We start from the raw sequence: 15,868 nt of genomic DNA on the forward strand, positions 1-15,868 counted from the left end.
GATAACAGTATCTTCTTGATCTCCCATAGTCAAAGTAAAGACTTTACCAGTGATACTGAATAAAAAAAGTCATACCTAGGAGAATCATTTAGCAAATGCCTTGAAAACATAGCACATCACAGAGTATGATATATGTATTTAGTTGCTTAAGAAAGTTACATTTGTAAAAAGAGGAACTAGTGGGTCTTAAAAGGGAACAATGTAAATTTATAAAGTGATGCCAGGGGTGCCTGGATGCTCAGTAGGTTAAGTGTCAGATTTCAGCTCAGGATGTGATTTCATAGCTGGTGGGTTCAAGGCCCATGTTGGAGCCTAGAGCCTGCTTTGGATTCTGTGTCTCCCTCTCTGCCCCTCCCCTGCTCATACTCTGTCTCTTTCTCTCAGAAATAATAAACATGAATTTTTTTTTTAAAGTGATGCCAGACTTTATTTGGGTGATCAAAGTCAATATCAATAGTGATAAATCATATAGACATTATTACCTTTAACATGATGTGATTAAAAAACACATTTTATTTCTGTGGCTTTCCTCCTAAAAATCCATAATACCAGCCCAACCATTTATTTGAGAAAAAATAGTGGACCAATTCTAATAGAGGAGTCTTTTACAAAACACCTGACCAGTACTTCTCAAAACTATCGAGGTTATCGAAAACAAGGAAAAGTCTGAGAAACTCTCACAGCCAAAAGAAGGCCAAGGAGACAGGACAAGCAAATGTACTGTGGTGTCCTTGATGGGGTTCTGAAAGAGAATAAGGACCTTAGGTAAAAACTAAGGACATCTGAATAAAGTGTGGGCTTTAGTTAATACGAATGTATCAATATTGGAGCTTTAATTGTAACAAAAGGGCCATATTAATATAAGATGTTGATAATAGGGGAAGGTGGGTATAGGGTATGTAGGAGCTCTCTGTACTCTCTTTTCAGTTTTTCTGTAAATCAGAGACTGTTCTAAAAAAATAAAGCCTATTTTTAAAAGAAAGCTATACAAGAACAGAATTCATTAAGTTAAAATGTAAGGAAACCTTAAAATACAAAGCATCTAATATATTCAAAAAAATCTGAAAGGAGGCAGAATTCATTTGGCTAGAACTTACATAGGAGTCTTGCACTAATAACTATGCAGTTTGTGTAGAGGGACCATATAGTGGTAAAGTGAGAAGCTGGGACATAACTTTGGAAATTTGAGCCACCAGAGTGGAGTTAGGAAGCAGGCCTTCCTCATATCCTCTTAGATGCCCAGGTTCCCAGCCAAAGATTTAGGACTTCGAGATGAAATCTTTACTAAGTTTACGTTTCACAGTGAAACATCTAATGAACCTCTAAGCTCACTATATTTGTGGGTTTAACTGATTAGATTGACAATAATTTTTTAGCTGTTAGGATAAGTATTTTATTTTTTTATTTTTATTTTTTAAGTGCTTTATTTATTTCTGAGAGAGAGAGAGAGAGAGAGAAAGAGAGAGAGAGAGAACATGAGCAGGGGAGGGTCAGAGAGAGAGGGAGATACAGAATCTGAAGCAGGCTCCAGGCTCTGAGCTGTCAGCACAGAGCTCAACATGGGGCTCGAACCCATGAACTGTGAGGTGCTGACCTGAGCCTAAGTCAGATGCTTAACCGACTGAGCCATCCAGGCGCCCTTAGGATAAGTATTTTAAAAGGAAATAGGATTTTAAATGTAGTTAGAAATGTTGTAAAGTATTCAATTAAGTTGACAAATGGGATCAAACTCCCCTTAAAAATAAGTGATGAAAGTTGGGAGACTTACAGTTTTTAATGGAATAATAAATAAGTCCATACGCTAAACTGAAAAGCTTAGGAAAGTGCCCCCAGACCTTCACCATTCTGCTGTATCCATGGCTTGTCACAGGACACCCTTGTCTCCATTCACTGAAGAAGGACCCATTTCCTCCACCTCCCACGATGCCCTTACCCTTCATCTTTCAGTGATAGGAAAAAAATTTTAACTCCTGAACAGGCATATTAATAGCCTAATGAATATAGGCATGCATGAGGTGGCCATATAATTTACTGCCCAAACCATGACCCATATGAAATGTGGCACTATTAATAATTACTCTGGAGGAATAGACTTAACCCAGGACAAGATTCTCTATAGGTATAAGTGCATAGTTTGTAAGTATACCAGGGGAAGAAAGTGAAGAATTCAGTTTTCATTGTAAGATGGTATCAAGTATCAACAGAATGTTAGGTCTTTTAATGTCCTAGGGTGAAAGCATTAAAGCCATTTCAAATGTGTTATCAGTGACACTACCAAATAGACTTTTTAAAAAAATGTGTATTTATTTTTGAGAGAGAGAGACAGATAGACAAAACTTGAGCAGGAGTGAGGCAGAGAGAGAGGGAGACACAGAATCTGAAGCAGGCTCCAGGCTCTGAGCTATCAGCACAAAGCCCAACTCAGGGCTCAAACCCACAAGCTGTGAGTTCATGACCTGAGCCAAACGCTTAATCGACTGAGCCATCCAGGTGCCCCTCAAATAGCCTTTTATTAATCTAGGATTACAAGTCCATCCTTCCCACGTATTGTGAGGTTTCTCCTTTATATGTGGGCTGTCATGAGACTCCTCCCCCTTTCACCAACTACAAGACAGTTCTTAGTGTTAGGTTATACCTTTGTTTAAAAAGTCATCCTGTAATTCTCAGTAAAGAGATTGAGGGTGATGGCTGGTTAGGTTTCCCTGAATGCAGATAATCTCATGAATGATCTTATTAGGTGGCTTTATTTTAAAGTCTGTGGTCTTTTATTTTCCCACAACTACATACACACAAAGGCATGCCATGTCTTCCTGGATAGCTTTCTTTCTTTTTCCTCTATAAACCATCCAATACCATGCACATGGCCTGCCGAACATGTGGCATGTTGTCTTTCATCCAAATACAATAGATTTTTGGCCGCTAATTAAATTCAGGGGTGTCCCCACACAATGGGAAATCAGGGTAACACAGCCACTTTGGCCCAGTATCACCCCAGGGACTCAGCATCCATCGCAGGCCAGGTAATAGTGTTTCCGTCCGGCTCACAAACCCCACCAGTTTGTGTATATAGCTCACTTCATTATAGCCGAGTACTCAGCCCCAACTCTAGCACCCCGGGTATTACTTTCAGTCCTGGCCTGATGCACAGGGCTGTTTGGTGAGAAGTGGGGAAGTTCCTTCACCACTGACCATTTCGCACACTAAACTTCTCTCATTAGGGTTTTGTCTTTGGGGGCTAAGAAAAAACTACAGGTGACCCCATAGAACTGGAAACGATTTCACTCTTTCGTGTGAAAGAGTTTGATCTGGTAATCCCTTTCAAGACTTGGCTGAGATCTAGAGAGAAGGTAGAGGTGATGCAGGTGGAAGGGTTGGGGGTACAGTAGACCAATCCAAAAGGTGGAGTTCTAGAGAACCGGAGAGCAGCCCGAGGGTCCTTCAAAGACACGCTGGCCTTCGGACAGCTTTCTGTCATGTGATTTTATGAGGCCATAGCTCCATCAGCCAAGAGTTCCATTGTGTAAAGAGGGGTCTATGGGTTTCCAAAATGGTAGCCAAGAGAATAGGCAATGAAGGATAAGTGGGGAAAGCCTAGTTCCCCCCACCCCCTTTCGTATGTAATGCTTTCTCCCAATTCTCCTTGTTTCAGTGAACTCAGCAACTTTGTCCTGCGAATCTGGAACCCAAAGCCTTGCTTCTGTCCCCACCAGAAAGAGGACAGAGCCCCGAGTGCCAAGCACTGAGGCTCCTACCTCTCCGCTGTTTTTCTCTACAGCCTGCTCAGGCCTTCAGTGAGCAGCACCTGCCACCCAACACGAATGAAACACCAGAACTGCATTTTCTTACCAACTGAAGCCTCACCCCTGCCACCGTGGAAGAGGGACCCTGTAAAACTCCCTCTTCTTTGAAGAAACACAACTGAGACCAAGTGAGAAGTAGCTACAGTTTAATACAAACCTGCACCAGAACACAATGTGTCGGGCTGTTTTGTTTTTGCCTCAAACAGGTGGCGAAAGCACAGGATCGTGTATCATCTTGGGGCTGACACGATCTTAGCACCATGACATTTACAGAGGAGTGAGAAGTCACTTGGGTGCTGGAGGCTCTATCCCTACCCCAGGCTGTTCCTGCCGCCCGGGCAGCTGGAGGGGGTTTGGGTTTTCGCGTGGTTCTGTGGTTTCTGGGTCAGTATCGGAAACGCCCTCATCACGGCATTGGCTTTGACAGAGACCTACTGTGGACTCCTAGCACTACGCACACGCACACGCACACGCACACACAGTAGCACAATTTTCGGGTAACTTATTCCCACAAACCTAGAGAGCAGCTAAGGCAAGAACAACAGTATTTATTCAGCAAGTACAAGACCAGTATGAGAGCTGCATTCAGTGCAACCAGAGACCCTTTCCATTCCAACCAGGGGCAGCGGGGCTGCCGATGGAGCTGGCTGGAGCTCTGCACAGGGGTATGGAGCGGGTGGTGGGGGCTGGCTGCGCATGTGGTCCCTTGAACCTCCTTCTGATTTTCATCTAGAAGCTCCTGGGCAAGGGTGGGGTCTATGTAAGATCGGGGGTGGGGGGGGTAGATGAAGTGGAAGGCCTATGGTGGACCACTCGAAGATGTGGTCTCCCAGAGCCACAGACCACGGGTCTCTCAGGCAGAGGCACTCAAGAGAACGTAAAGCTTTCCTGGCCCAAGCAGGGACGCTCTGTCCGCTGGCTACCACCACTGCTCGGCTCTTTGGCATCTTCCCAAGGCCCGCGACCCAGCAAAGGGCCGGAAGGGATAATGATGGCGATGTGCACTGTACCGAGGGGTCAAGGTCACGGTTTCCTAGGCCCAGATCCCTACCTACTGTCCCCGTGGCTGCCACCCTCCGTGAGTGCCTTTGTTGCCTCTGCTCCCTGGGGTACCGTGTCTGTCTTCTCAGCTCCTGAGTGAGGAAGATGAGCATGAAGGGAGAAATGAGGATGTGGGGGCAGCGCAAACCACACAGCAAGCCCCCAACATTGAACTAGTTCTGGCTCAAGCAGTGAATATGCATCAGTTCGTTTACAAGAAAAATCTATCTATCTGTGCAAAACAAAGCAGAATGCCTACCAAGGGGGTCGGTCTTCCGGATGGTTAAATTCTCAGGTGGGGTCTACAAGAGACGTCATCCCTCGTCCTTTCCACAGCTGGGGTAGGCAGCCATGCTCTTAAGGGTCGTCACGACACCCCTGGGGTCAGAAGGCCTAACCTTTCTGGGTCTCATCTGTGAAATGGGGAATTAATACATGCTCTGCTATCGTGAGGAGCACGTGAGAGCTCGTATATGCAATACGTGCTTGGACAACACGTAAAGCACGGAAGAAGTGTGCAGGGCACGACCACTAGCCCAAGAGTCCTGGGACAAGCCTGTGGTGCGCAAAGCGATGTGCAACGTGAAATCGCTTCCCCGAGGGGAGGGAGGGCAAAGTTTAAGAGGGGCAGGCGGCTGGGCTGCTCCCCAGCTCGCTTGGGGAGGATGGTGATCGCCCAGCCTCTAGTGTTTCCACCTCCTGGAGCTTCTGAGGCAGGGAGGGCCTGGCTGGAGGTGGGAGGAGATGGAGGCCACAAGCAGGTGAAGGGGAGGTGCTGACCACAGGGGGCCACAGCACCTGTGCAGCAATGTGGGTTCTCCAGCGCGGTCCTGCTGGCCTGGCCTCCTTCCCAGGCATCTAGCCCACCCCCTCCCTAGCCCCACTCCCCCTCTCTTAGCAGGCATGAGGCCCCTTGCCAATCACACAGGAGGAGCGGCTGGGCCTCCGTCCGGCAGGGGGAGTTTATAGGAAGCTAGCTGGGTGTGTGCGGGTGTCAGTGCTGGGAGCGACCAGAGCCAGAGATGGGAAAGGTGACTCTACTCCCCGACGGTCCCTGGGGGCACTCTGGGGGTACCCTCGCAGCCTATGGGAAACTATAGCAGGACAGGAGGGGACGGGAGGAGGGCCCAGGACAAGGCCTAGGCAGCCTGGAGGACCCCAGGTGGGGAGGAGAAGGGCCTGTGAGTCCCACACCTCATTCCCCCCCCAACCCCCGCCTGCGCCCTAGGCTGTCTGGTTGGTGTCGAGTGCAGCATCTCTTAAGGTCCACATCTACTCCTGTTTCTATGCTATGCTAGTGACACGAAGCACCGTTATTTTTCACAGGATGCACAAACAAGTCAAACCAAACCACTGCGCAAACCAAACGTGCAAAACGAAATCATGTACACGCGCCTGGCACCAGCCCCACGCCCCACCCAGCTCGCCCCTCCGGGCCTGTGGCTCCCAGAGGGTGGGGTGGGGGGAGGAAGAAGCTGGCAAAGGGTGCAGAGTGTACCAACCGCACCCACACGGGGGCCAGCGCGGAGTCAGGAGGAACGGGGACACCCTGGGCATGGCTGGGAAGCCGACACCTGTCTGACTGGGGAAAAGCGACCGCGGGGCCTCCTTAGGGGGAGGGGGTCCTTTTCCTCTAACACACATCTGCTAAAGTGCTCCGGACAGCTGGCGGGTGAGCCAGGGGGCAGGGCACTAAAGTCTGGGCTTCCCCGAAGCCAGCACATGGAGGCGGGTGTGAGGAGGGGCTGGGCCGGGCTCTATGCATTGGGCTCTGTGCATAGTGTGGGTTTCCTGGGCCCCCAAAAGCCTGCCGAGGCCAAGGCAGGAAAGGACTGCAGCGGGAGGAACACATCTCAAAGTGCCTATTAGGGTTGGCTCGAAGCACAGTGAATCACGTGTCAGACATGGGGAGGGCTCCCCGGGTCCTGTGGCCCCCTCAGGTGGTGTGCCGCCCAGCCCAGCCTCTCCCGCCCCCTGCAGCTGCGGCCGGAGGGTGTGCGGGCTGGTGGCAGCGGTGCGTCCTCATGTGGGGGGGGCTGGTCAGTGCCTTTACCAAATGCCGCTTGACCTGCCTCCGGGGGGAGCAAGGATCCGAGCCGAAGCTCGCTTTGGAACATGGTCATCGATCTGAGAACCTGCAGAGAAGGAAGCAGAGGGTGAGCTCAGCTGCTCTTGCCTGGGTTATAGCCTCACGGCCACCATTTGAGTGGCTGTTAAGCCCTCTGTGGGGACGATCTATCTGAATCCTCACGACTCTGTCCCATTTTACAGACGAGGAAACCGAGGCTCAGGAAGGTTAAGTGACTTGACCAGTGTTACATAGTGTATAAGTGGTAAGGTCTGGATTTGCACCCAGGTCTTTCTGATTGAGGGCCTCTCTGATGAACTGCCCTACTATGCTACCTTTGCTGCTCACAGACCTGACCATGTGGTCTCCTGTCATGCACACAGACCATCAGTCAGCCCGTTAGCATGTGGGCCTTTGTGTACGTGCCTCAGTAAGTACGACAGGGAGCCGGCTGGGCGTGCCATGGTTCTGGAAAATCAAAGAACTGCACCCTAAAAGCCCAGCATCTTGAAATCCCCAGACTCAGAAAGTGGCTTGATGCCCCAGGGAGTGAGTGGGACATTCGTCAGTCCAGCCTGCCTGGAAGAGAGGAGAGTGGGGTGGACGCCGGATATTTGAGTCTGAGAGAGTCCTGCCCCGAGATGTAGGAGTGGCAGCCACTGGCCGCTCTGAGGGCCTCATGGCTTCTTGTGGGCCTGGCCGCTGCAGGAAGGGCCCACGCCGCCTGGGGCGGCCAGGCCTGACCGCAACGCTCCACACCACCGACTCCTTCCTGACTCCCAGCACACGTGTCCTATTGCTGGTGGGACTGGCAGCAGCCCTCAGGGCGGGGGGGGAGGGGACGAGGGGATGGTTGTCTCAGCACCGAAATTGCCTGAGGATGGAGAGAGTGGTGGAGAGGGCCCCTCCCCACAGGCTACAAGGTCCTCAAACTAAGCAGGAACCACGTGTCTCCTGCCCCCGGCTGCCCCCGGCACGTAGGGGACACACAGGAAGCTCAGCGGGCAGCCTCGATCCCCCCACCTCTCGTTTCAAAACAATAAACACCACACCCTGCGTGGAAGGATCTGGATCTTGCTCCTCTCACTGTACAGGTCCCGGTGTGGCCTTGCAGAGCGAGGCGTGGCCTCCACCTGGTCTGACTCTGACGGCTGCTCAGCGTGTTCAGGGAGACCCAGTCCTGCCCCTTTCCAGTTTGGGGGGGTCCCCAGTGTCCACCAAAGCTGCCTGGATGACAAGGCCATTTTACCGCCTCCGCTCGCTCTCCACGGAGGGCTACCCTTTCTGTGGCAACGAGCCCTACCTTTCACCACTGCAGGGCACCTGGGATGTGAGTTGTTGACAATAAAGTCCCAGAGCCCACCCACCCCACATATTATATATGGTATTACACACAGTCTTACAGTTGCTGGCAAAAAAGAAGGTTCCAGAGGGGCAAACATGGGGCTGAGGTGAGGGAGGAAAGGGAATAGGGAAACACCTCTCTTAGAGGCTGGCAAGGAGCAGGGATGGGCATGGGCAGACCGCACTGGGGTACAGTCTCATGCAGCAGAGAGGGTTAACCCTTCCGAGCTCCAACCATCCCTGGGCACCCACTCTGTGCAGGGCCCTGAAGATGTTTCAAAGGAAAACATTTCTGAACTTAGAGACAACGGGAGCGCACCAGACATGCCATGGAGAGGCTGAGGCCCAGGGATCGGAAGAGCCTCTATATGGGCTCGTGTGACTCTATATGGGACCCAGCACTCATCTGCAGATGTGGGATGGGCCAGGGGGTGGGGGAGGGAGGAGATGGAGAGAAAAAGCCTCAGAAGTCCCACAGCCTGTCCTCCGGCCACCCCCGTGGTAGCGATGCATGTCCCAGCCCGAGTGGCCCTTGCTCTTACCAGAGAGGCTGAAGCTGGACTCGTGAAGGTCCCTCATGCCCCCGTGTCGGGTAACAGGCCGAGTAGGAGTGTCTGCGAGTGGTGTTCCCATCTCTTTTTTCCCGGGATGCACAACGATAGCTACGTCCCCCAGGTAGGGAGTGCGGTCCACTCCTTTAACCTTTAGGGTCTAGTGAAGGATGGAGAAGGAGGAAACGGGAAAACACACACCATCAGAGCCCAGAAGCCCTCTCCACCAGAGCCTCCTCGATGGCCGGCAGGAGGTCGGACGCTGCCACTCTTCTCGGGACCCACATGACTGCATGCGACAAAAGTTTCTTAACATCTTGAGCTCAGGAGTGGAGGAGTCTTTTACCTCCTAAACAAGGTGTGCACGTGTGTATGTGTGCACACTCGCCCTTGCATAGAGGGGCTCCGCTGGCTCCCCCTCAACATTGGTGGAATCCTTTCTGAGGCAGCAGGTGGGTTTCTGGGGTATTTCCCTCCCCTGGAGCAATGTTATCCCCTCACACACCAGGCTCCCAAGAGGCCATGCCTTCTACTGTGATGTGACAACTTTGTAGGGATAGAGGCAAAATACAGCTGATTTGGAGATGAGAACACCCCAGTGGCAATGCTAGTTAATTTTTTACTCACAAAGGCAGTAAAGTAAATGCTGTTCTATATCTAGACAGCCTGGGTTCCAATCCCAGCTCTGTGACCTTATGCAAGTTACCTAACCTCTCTGTGCCTGTTTCCTTATTATTTTTTAATGTTTTATTTATTTCTGAGAGAGAGAGAGAGACAGACAGACAGCGTGAGCAGGGGAGGGCCAGAGAGAGAGGGAGACACAGAATCTGAAGCAGCCTCCAGGCTCTGAGCTAGCTGTCAGCACAGAGCCTGATGCAGGGCTCGAACCCACGAACCATGAGATCATGACCTGAACCGAAGTTGGATGCTTAACTGACTGAGCCACCCAGGTGCCCCATGTTTCCTTATTTGTAAGAATAGGATGACAGTAGTACCTATTAGTACTACATAGAGAATTGTTAGGAGATCAAATGAATTAACACACATAGAGCTCTTAGAACGTGTGCGTATTCACGTTAGCAGGTGCTGCTGTAAGGACAAGGTGAATTGGAGCACGCCCAGAAAGCCTGAAGAGCAGCAGGGATGATCTACACGCCAGGCACTCGTTAGGGACATAACTTCGACCACCTTGCTGCTTCCTGAAAATCTCATTGAAACAATAGACATGGGGGATTTCTGAAGGATCTTCAGCCCACATATTGCTTTATGTTCTCCAACAACAGAGCTATAGTTTAGCTCCGCCCTCAGAACGTCCAGCCTGGTCTGTCTGAACTGTTTCGGCCTCTACCGGGCTGCATGTTAGCCTCCTGGCTCTGGAGGCTGGGGTCCTAGTGGTGAAAGGTGGAAACACTGGCTGTGTGAAAACTGCATTTGTGACCTTGGCAGGTGACAGCTTCTGGAAGGGCCCTTGCTGCTGGCTCTATATGCTCCACCAGAGAGGCTTTCTTCTCTGACACCCACGCTCTTTAGGGACTGATCATTGCCAACTTTAGGAAAATGAGATTTTTGGATAGTTTTCTTTTTCTGCATACATGCATTCCTTTAACAGAACAGGCTTTTTCTCAGGAATCTTACGTTGTCATTGTAATAGATGCTTTAGATAAAGAGAGTCTGGGTTGAATCGATACCAGTGCTGGAGGCTGGTACTTTGTGGTGGCTGACCCAAGGGGAGCGGTGCGCTGTGAATTGGAATCCACCTCACCTTTTTATGAGCTTGGCTTTCAGAAGGGCTTGAAATACTTTCTCTGCCCTCTTCTGACCCAATTTCCTGAATAAAATATCTTTTTTTGGAAAGATCACAGAACTGTCATTCTTTTTTCTTTTCATATTGAAATGTAACGCATATACCCTAAAACTTGCCATTTGAAAGTACACAATTCAGTGGTGTCGGGTGTTCACAAATTCTGGGCCACCACCACCACTATCTAATTCCCGAACATTGTCATCACCCTCCAAAGCAATCCCACACCCATTTGCAGTCACTCCTGTCCCACCCCCCCATCCCCCGCCCCGGCCTTAAGTAACCACTAACACATCTTCTTTCTATGGACATTACGGATGCATCACATAAATGGAATCTTAAAATGTGTGGTCTTTTGTGACGAGATTCTTTCACTTAGCATCATGCTTTTAAGGTTCAGGTATGTTGTATGGAGCCTATATGAGTACTCCATTTCCCTTCCCAGCCAAATAATATTCTATCGAATGGCTAGACTTCATTATGTTTATCCATTCAACAGCTGATGGACATCTGAGGTGTTTCCACCTCTCGGCCTCCATGGCTGCTGCTGCTATGGACACGTACAAGCTTTTGGGCAGACGTATATTTTTACTTCCCTTGAGGATATACTCAAGAGGAGAAATGCTGGCTCATCTGGAAACTCGAATATCTAACTTTTGGGGAACCGCCAAACCGTTTTCCAAAACAGCTGCACCGTTTGACATTCCCTCCAGCCATGAACAAGGGTTTACTTTCTCCACATCCCAACAGACACTCGGTATCTTCCAGTTTCCTTTTCAAAACGACAGCCACCCTTAGTCGGCCATTCTGCTGTACGAATGAATCGCTCTCGCTGCTCTTGCCTGTGCTCCCTCCAGAGGCTGGCTGAGGCCTTCAGCCACGGTCTACATCTGGGGAGCTTTCTGGAGATAGCACCATTCACCTCCTGACAGACCCTGGGTTTCCTTTTAGATTGAACGCTGTCATAACTGAAATCATGGTTTTTTTTCAGGGGACCCAGGTCTGCTCCCCCATGGCACATCCGGCTTTGGATTTCTCCCTTTGCTGGCCTTTGAGAGAGAAGGGTCTTTAGTCATTCTGAGAACTCTGGGCCCTCACGCGTGGAAAGCCAGCAGAATTGATCTTTTGGTGTTAATATGCCCTCCTTACTTTTAGGCTTTAAATGATCGCTTTTCAAATATCAGTTTTATGTGCCGTTACTTCGTCAAGATTGGGAAGGAACCAAGCAATGGCAGTACCTCAAAAGCCCCCGAGCCTGTGAATCAAGAGGAACTCAGACATGCTTACATTTCCTTCTTGTGCCTTTGGGGGAACCCAGAACTCCTTGTTTGCCTGATCACTTAAAATTCTGTGTGACCACCAAAGACGGGGAGTGGAACCCGGCGCTACCCAACTCGCGTTCCCCTTGTCCGTCATACCCCCCTCTCGGCCCAGGAGAGCTGGACCATAGTTTGGGAGAGAAAGCTGTAGTTTTTGCGAAGGAACTTGTTGGGGGGGGGGGGCTGTACTGAGGACCACACTCAGGACCATACTCCGGGTGAAGCGAAGTCTTGGTTAGAGGTCCAGAGAGTGCAGGAAAGCCTACCTGCCCCGTGCCCCCCACCTCGCCTGGTAGAGCCTTCCTTCCAGGACTGGGGCCTCATGTGCCAGCCTGAGAAGCGGACAGAGAACAGCTAGAAGGACACAGGCTGCCGCGGCTGCTCCTGAAAGCCTTTGGGTGGTTCAAGGAAGGAACGAGCAAGGAGGAGAGGCCCGAGGGACTGGGCAAAGAAGCTTGGCTTCTGCATAAAGGACTTGAGGACCACAACGCTAAGAGAGTCTGGCTGAAGAGGAGAGGCCATGTGACCATCTCATGGCACAGTGTGCCAAGCCACAGGCAGCTCTTAAAAGCCTTTTCCTGAGATATTACTGAGCAGATTTCTAGAGCTCAGTAATGGGGCGGCTGAGTCTGTTTTCAGTCAAGGTCCTTCATATCTCTGGTCCCTGCTATGAGCCAGAGCTGATGATGAGTGGAGAGCACAGGGCCGGGAGTGGGAAGCCGATGCTGGTCTGGGCCAGTAACCACAATATGGGGGGCAGGAGTGGGGGGAGGAGAGGTCACCTGCAAGGGGCCGGAACGGGCCTCCCCACCAGCTGCTACGTAGGGCCTCCAGCTAAAAAACACACAGACCATTTTACTGGGTCTCACCTCCAGCACAGAGAAGCATCTGTCCGGCCAGGCCAGACTGGGCAGTTTACAAGAAAGTTTCTCTGTTACTGCCTTCAAAACACAGAGTAGGCACCTGCTGTGTACAGAGGACTAGGATATACCAGGCAAAAGGAAGAACAGAACAGGAGAAGCTGGGTGAAGAAATTAAAAACAAAATAAAACACAAAAAAAGGTTCAACGTCTCTTATGCGCGCCGTGATTATAACCGTGGTGTCCCGGAGCCCAGTCAGGAGCGCTGCTGGACCAGTGAGGCTGGGGCGCCTAGGTGCCCGGGCGGGACGCAAGAACATCCACCCTGTTTAGGCAGGGTTCTAGAGCATTCTGAAGCCACAGTACTATCACTTTATGCCAGAGGAAGCGGGGGAGAAACCACGATGAGAACCACGTGCTTTTAGCTATCAGTGCATCAGATCTGTTCTTTCCTGATGCTCTGAGTCCCCCCACCCTCACCCCACCCCCAAGGCCAGGGCTGCCGTTCCCAGTTCCGGAGTTGTCAGCAAGAACTCAGGCCAGGTTCTCCAGGGCAGCTCTCAAAGCCAAGTCTGGGTAGTCAATCCCTAAACAATGAGCCATTCTTCTTTCGGGTCAATGTGTCTACTCAGACGACCGGAACCCCTGGGGATGAGGCGAAGCCCAAAGACTTAGGGAAATCCAGCGTGTTATGGAATCCAAGCACTGGGTAGGACCCTTGGGCTATGAAGTATTCTAGACCTGGCCTGATCGCATCAGGGTTGGGCGGGGGGATGGGCATCCAGACCCAGCAAATCCCAACCACCTCACTCAGGTCACAAAGAAGGGGGAGGTTTCAGGGAAAGAGCACCTCCAGGGCAAATAGGTAACCCAGGCCGAGCCAGGAATCCCATCTCTGGCAAGAATCCTCCCAGAGACTAGATGTTGGGGACATTGCGAGCATCCTGTGGTATTTCCTTAGCTCTAGGGGGAATTAGGGACTGTTCCCAACACATTTTACTCTGTTATAAGTACTCCCTTTCTGCTAGTTCGGTCGTTCCCAAAGTGACCATTCTAGGTGATAAGATTCAGTGGGAAAATAGAATGAGAACATCTCTGAGGTTTAAATATAGAATTGCCCCAACAGGGGGCTTTAACCTCTTCCTACACATCTTCTTCCCCTTCCCTCCTCTTACCTTTTCTCTCTGGACTAGCTTCTTGTAGACAGTGTCTGGGAAGGACCTCAGGGGATAGAACTTGCCGGTGCCCTCAGCGCACATGAAGACGCCGTTCTCGTACACAACTCGGCCCCGGCTGATGGTGACCAGCGGTACGCCATGGCAGCGCATGTTCTCGTACAGGTTGAAGTCTCCTCCCTGCACCTGGGTGCTGGCTGAGATGGTCCTGGTGGAGAGGCAGGGGTGAGAGACAAAGCTCTGAGAAGAGGTGAAGATGTCATGGCTCAGCGGGACGAGAAGATGGTCAATGGGATGCTCAGTGAGAAGGAACTCCCCCAAAGCTGTTTGTTGCAGACCAAACTCTATCACCCCCCAAATTTGTACACTGAAGTCCTTCCCCCCCAGCCTCTGAATGTGCCTGCATTTAGAGATAGGGCTTCTAAAGAGCTAATTAAAGTAAAATGAGATCATACGAGTGGACCCTGATCCAATATGAGTGGTGTCTTTCTAAGAAGAGGAAATTCAGACACCAGCCATGTACACTCATAGAGGAAAGACCAGGTGAAGATGGAGGGGTACGATAGCCATTTACAACAAACAGAGAGAGGATGAAACCAAACCCGCTGACACCTTGATCTTGGGCTCGCAGCCTCCAGAACTGTGGGAACATAAATTTCTGGTGTGTGAGCCACCAGTCCGTGGTAGGGCTAGAGCAGCCCTAGGAAATTAATCAACTGGGCCAAACTCTAGTGAGTTTTCCGCTAACAGTGACCATTAACAGTCATACCTCTACAGCAACACGGACCAGCCCCAGGCTGGTCATGTAGGACATGGCTTCTCGAATGCTCTAAGGGTGAAGACAGCATGGGTATCCTGGCATTGGGGAGGGTGGTGGTACACAGGGTGAACTTTCTTTTCAATTCAACCTTTTATTTTCAAAATTCTATTAAATCTTTGCTTATCTTCTTCACTTCTAGCCTGGGCACCGAGAGAAGTGCCTGGTAAACAGCACTCAACAAAAATCTGTTGAGTGATTGAATAAAACTTCATCTGGAAGAATGGTTTCCATCTCTCCTACCCAAATCTCTGAGTAAAAACCATGCTCTGTATCCTGCGGCACGGTAAGTCCTGACATGATTCATTCATTCACTCAACTTGCACACAACTAACGCTGTGGTCAAGCCCCGTGCACACAAGAGTATCCAGCACCTTCAATGAGGGGGAGCAGAGGGCTGCTGGAGGAGCCTGGAGCATCAGGATCTCTGTCTGGTTCAAGCGCGTATTAGCTGTGTGACATGGGGAGCCTTTCTTCTCTGGTCTTTGTTTCTCCAATAGGAAAATGGAAATAAGAATGCCAACATGAGTGCTTCTTGGGGCTGCATGAAATCACATGAGCTCGCTGATGTGAAGCCGCTCTGAAACACTATAAAGTGCTGTGCACATGGTGATACGTATACTGCAGCAGGTCTGAAGCCTGTCTCGTTCATTGCTGCATTCCTAGTGCTCAGACTATGGGCAAGCCCTCAAATATTTGTTGAACTGAACACACCACAGGGTCACACTTCTCTACGCTAGATGCAGGGCCAAGATGATAAGCTCGTGGAGTTTTGCAATACAAGTTCCTTAAAATCCCAAGTCCCTCTAGCCCTGGCAACGAGCAGCAGGCTTTACTTTGTGGCTTCTGGATCCCACACCACCACATCGGCATCGGCTCCAGGGATGATGCGGCCCTTGCGGGGATACAGGTTGAGAATCTTCGCTGCATTGGAACTGGTAACCGCCACAAAACGGTTCTCGTCCATCTTTCCTCCAACCTGAAACATTGCAACAGTATCAAGTCACCCAAACCCTGTGTGTGCCTCAAACTCCCTGTCACCCTTGACTCTGGCCTGTGGTCTTTTAGTGGGTCGGAACGATAGTGCTGAGA

General features: G+C 50.5%; 1 protein-coding gene across 3 annotated transcripts in view; it reads right to left on the reverse strand.

Annotated features, from left to right (window-relative positions):
• Window positions 1-5,754: 5,754 nt before the first annotated feature.
• Window positions 5,755-15,868, reverse strand: part of DPYSL5 (dihydropyrimidinase like 5) — a 98,523-nt gene continuing 88,409 nt past the window's right edge. For all 3 annotated transcript variants that reach the window (XM_077774175.1, XM_077774176.1, XM_077774177.1), the window contains exons 10-13: window positions 15,613-15,755; window positions 13,960-14,167; window positions 8,796-8,964; window positions 5,755-6,976 (exon numbers count right to left, since the gene is read on the reverse strand). In XM_077774175.1, coding sequence (XP_077630301.1) covers window positions 6,891-6,976; window positions 8,796-8,964; window positions 13,960-14,167; window positions 15,613-15,755 — 606 coding nt within the window. In that variant the 3' untranslated portion in view covers window positions 5,755-6,890. The remainder of the gene's footprint in view (window positions 6,977-8,795; window positions 8,965-13,959; window positions 14,168-15,612; window positions 15,756-15,868) is intronic.

The sequence above is a fragment of the Crocuta crocuta genome, unplaced genomic scaffold (assembly GCF_008692635.1).
Source record: "Crocuta crocuta isolate KB4526 unplaced genomic scaffold, BGI_CrCroc_1.0 scaffold246, whole genome shotgun sequence".
NCBI classification, from domain to species: domain Eukaryota; kingdom Metazoa; phylum Chordata; class Mammalia; order Carnivora; family Hyaenidae; genus Crocuta; species Crocuta crocuta.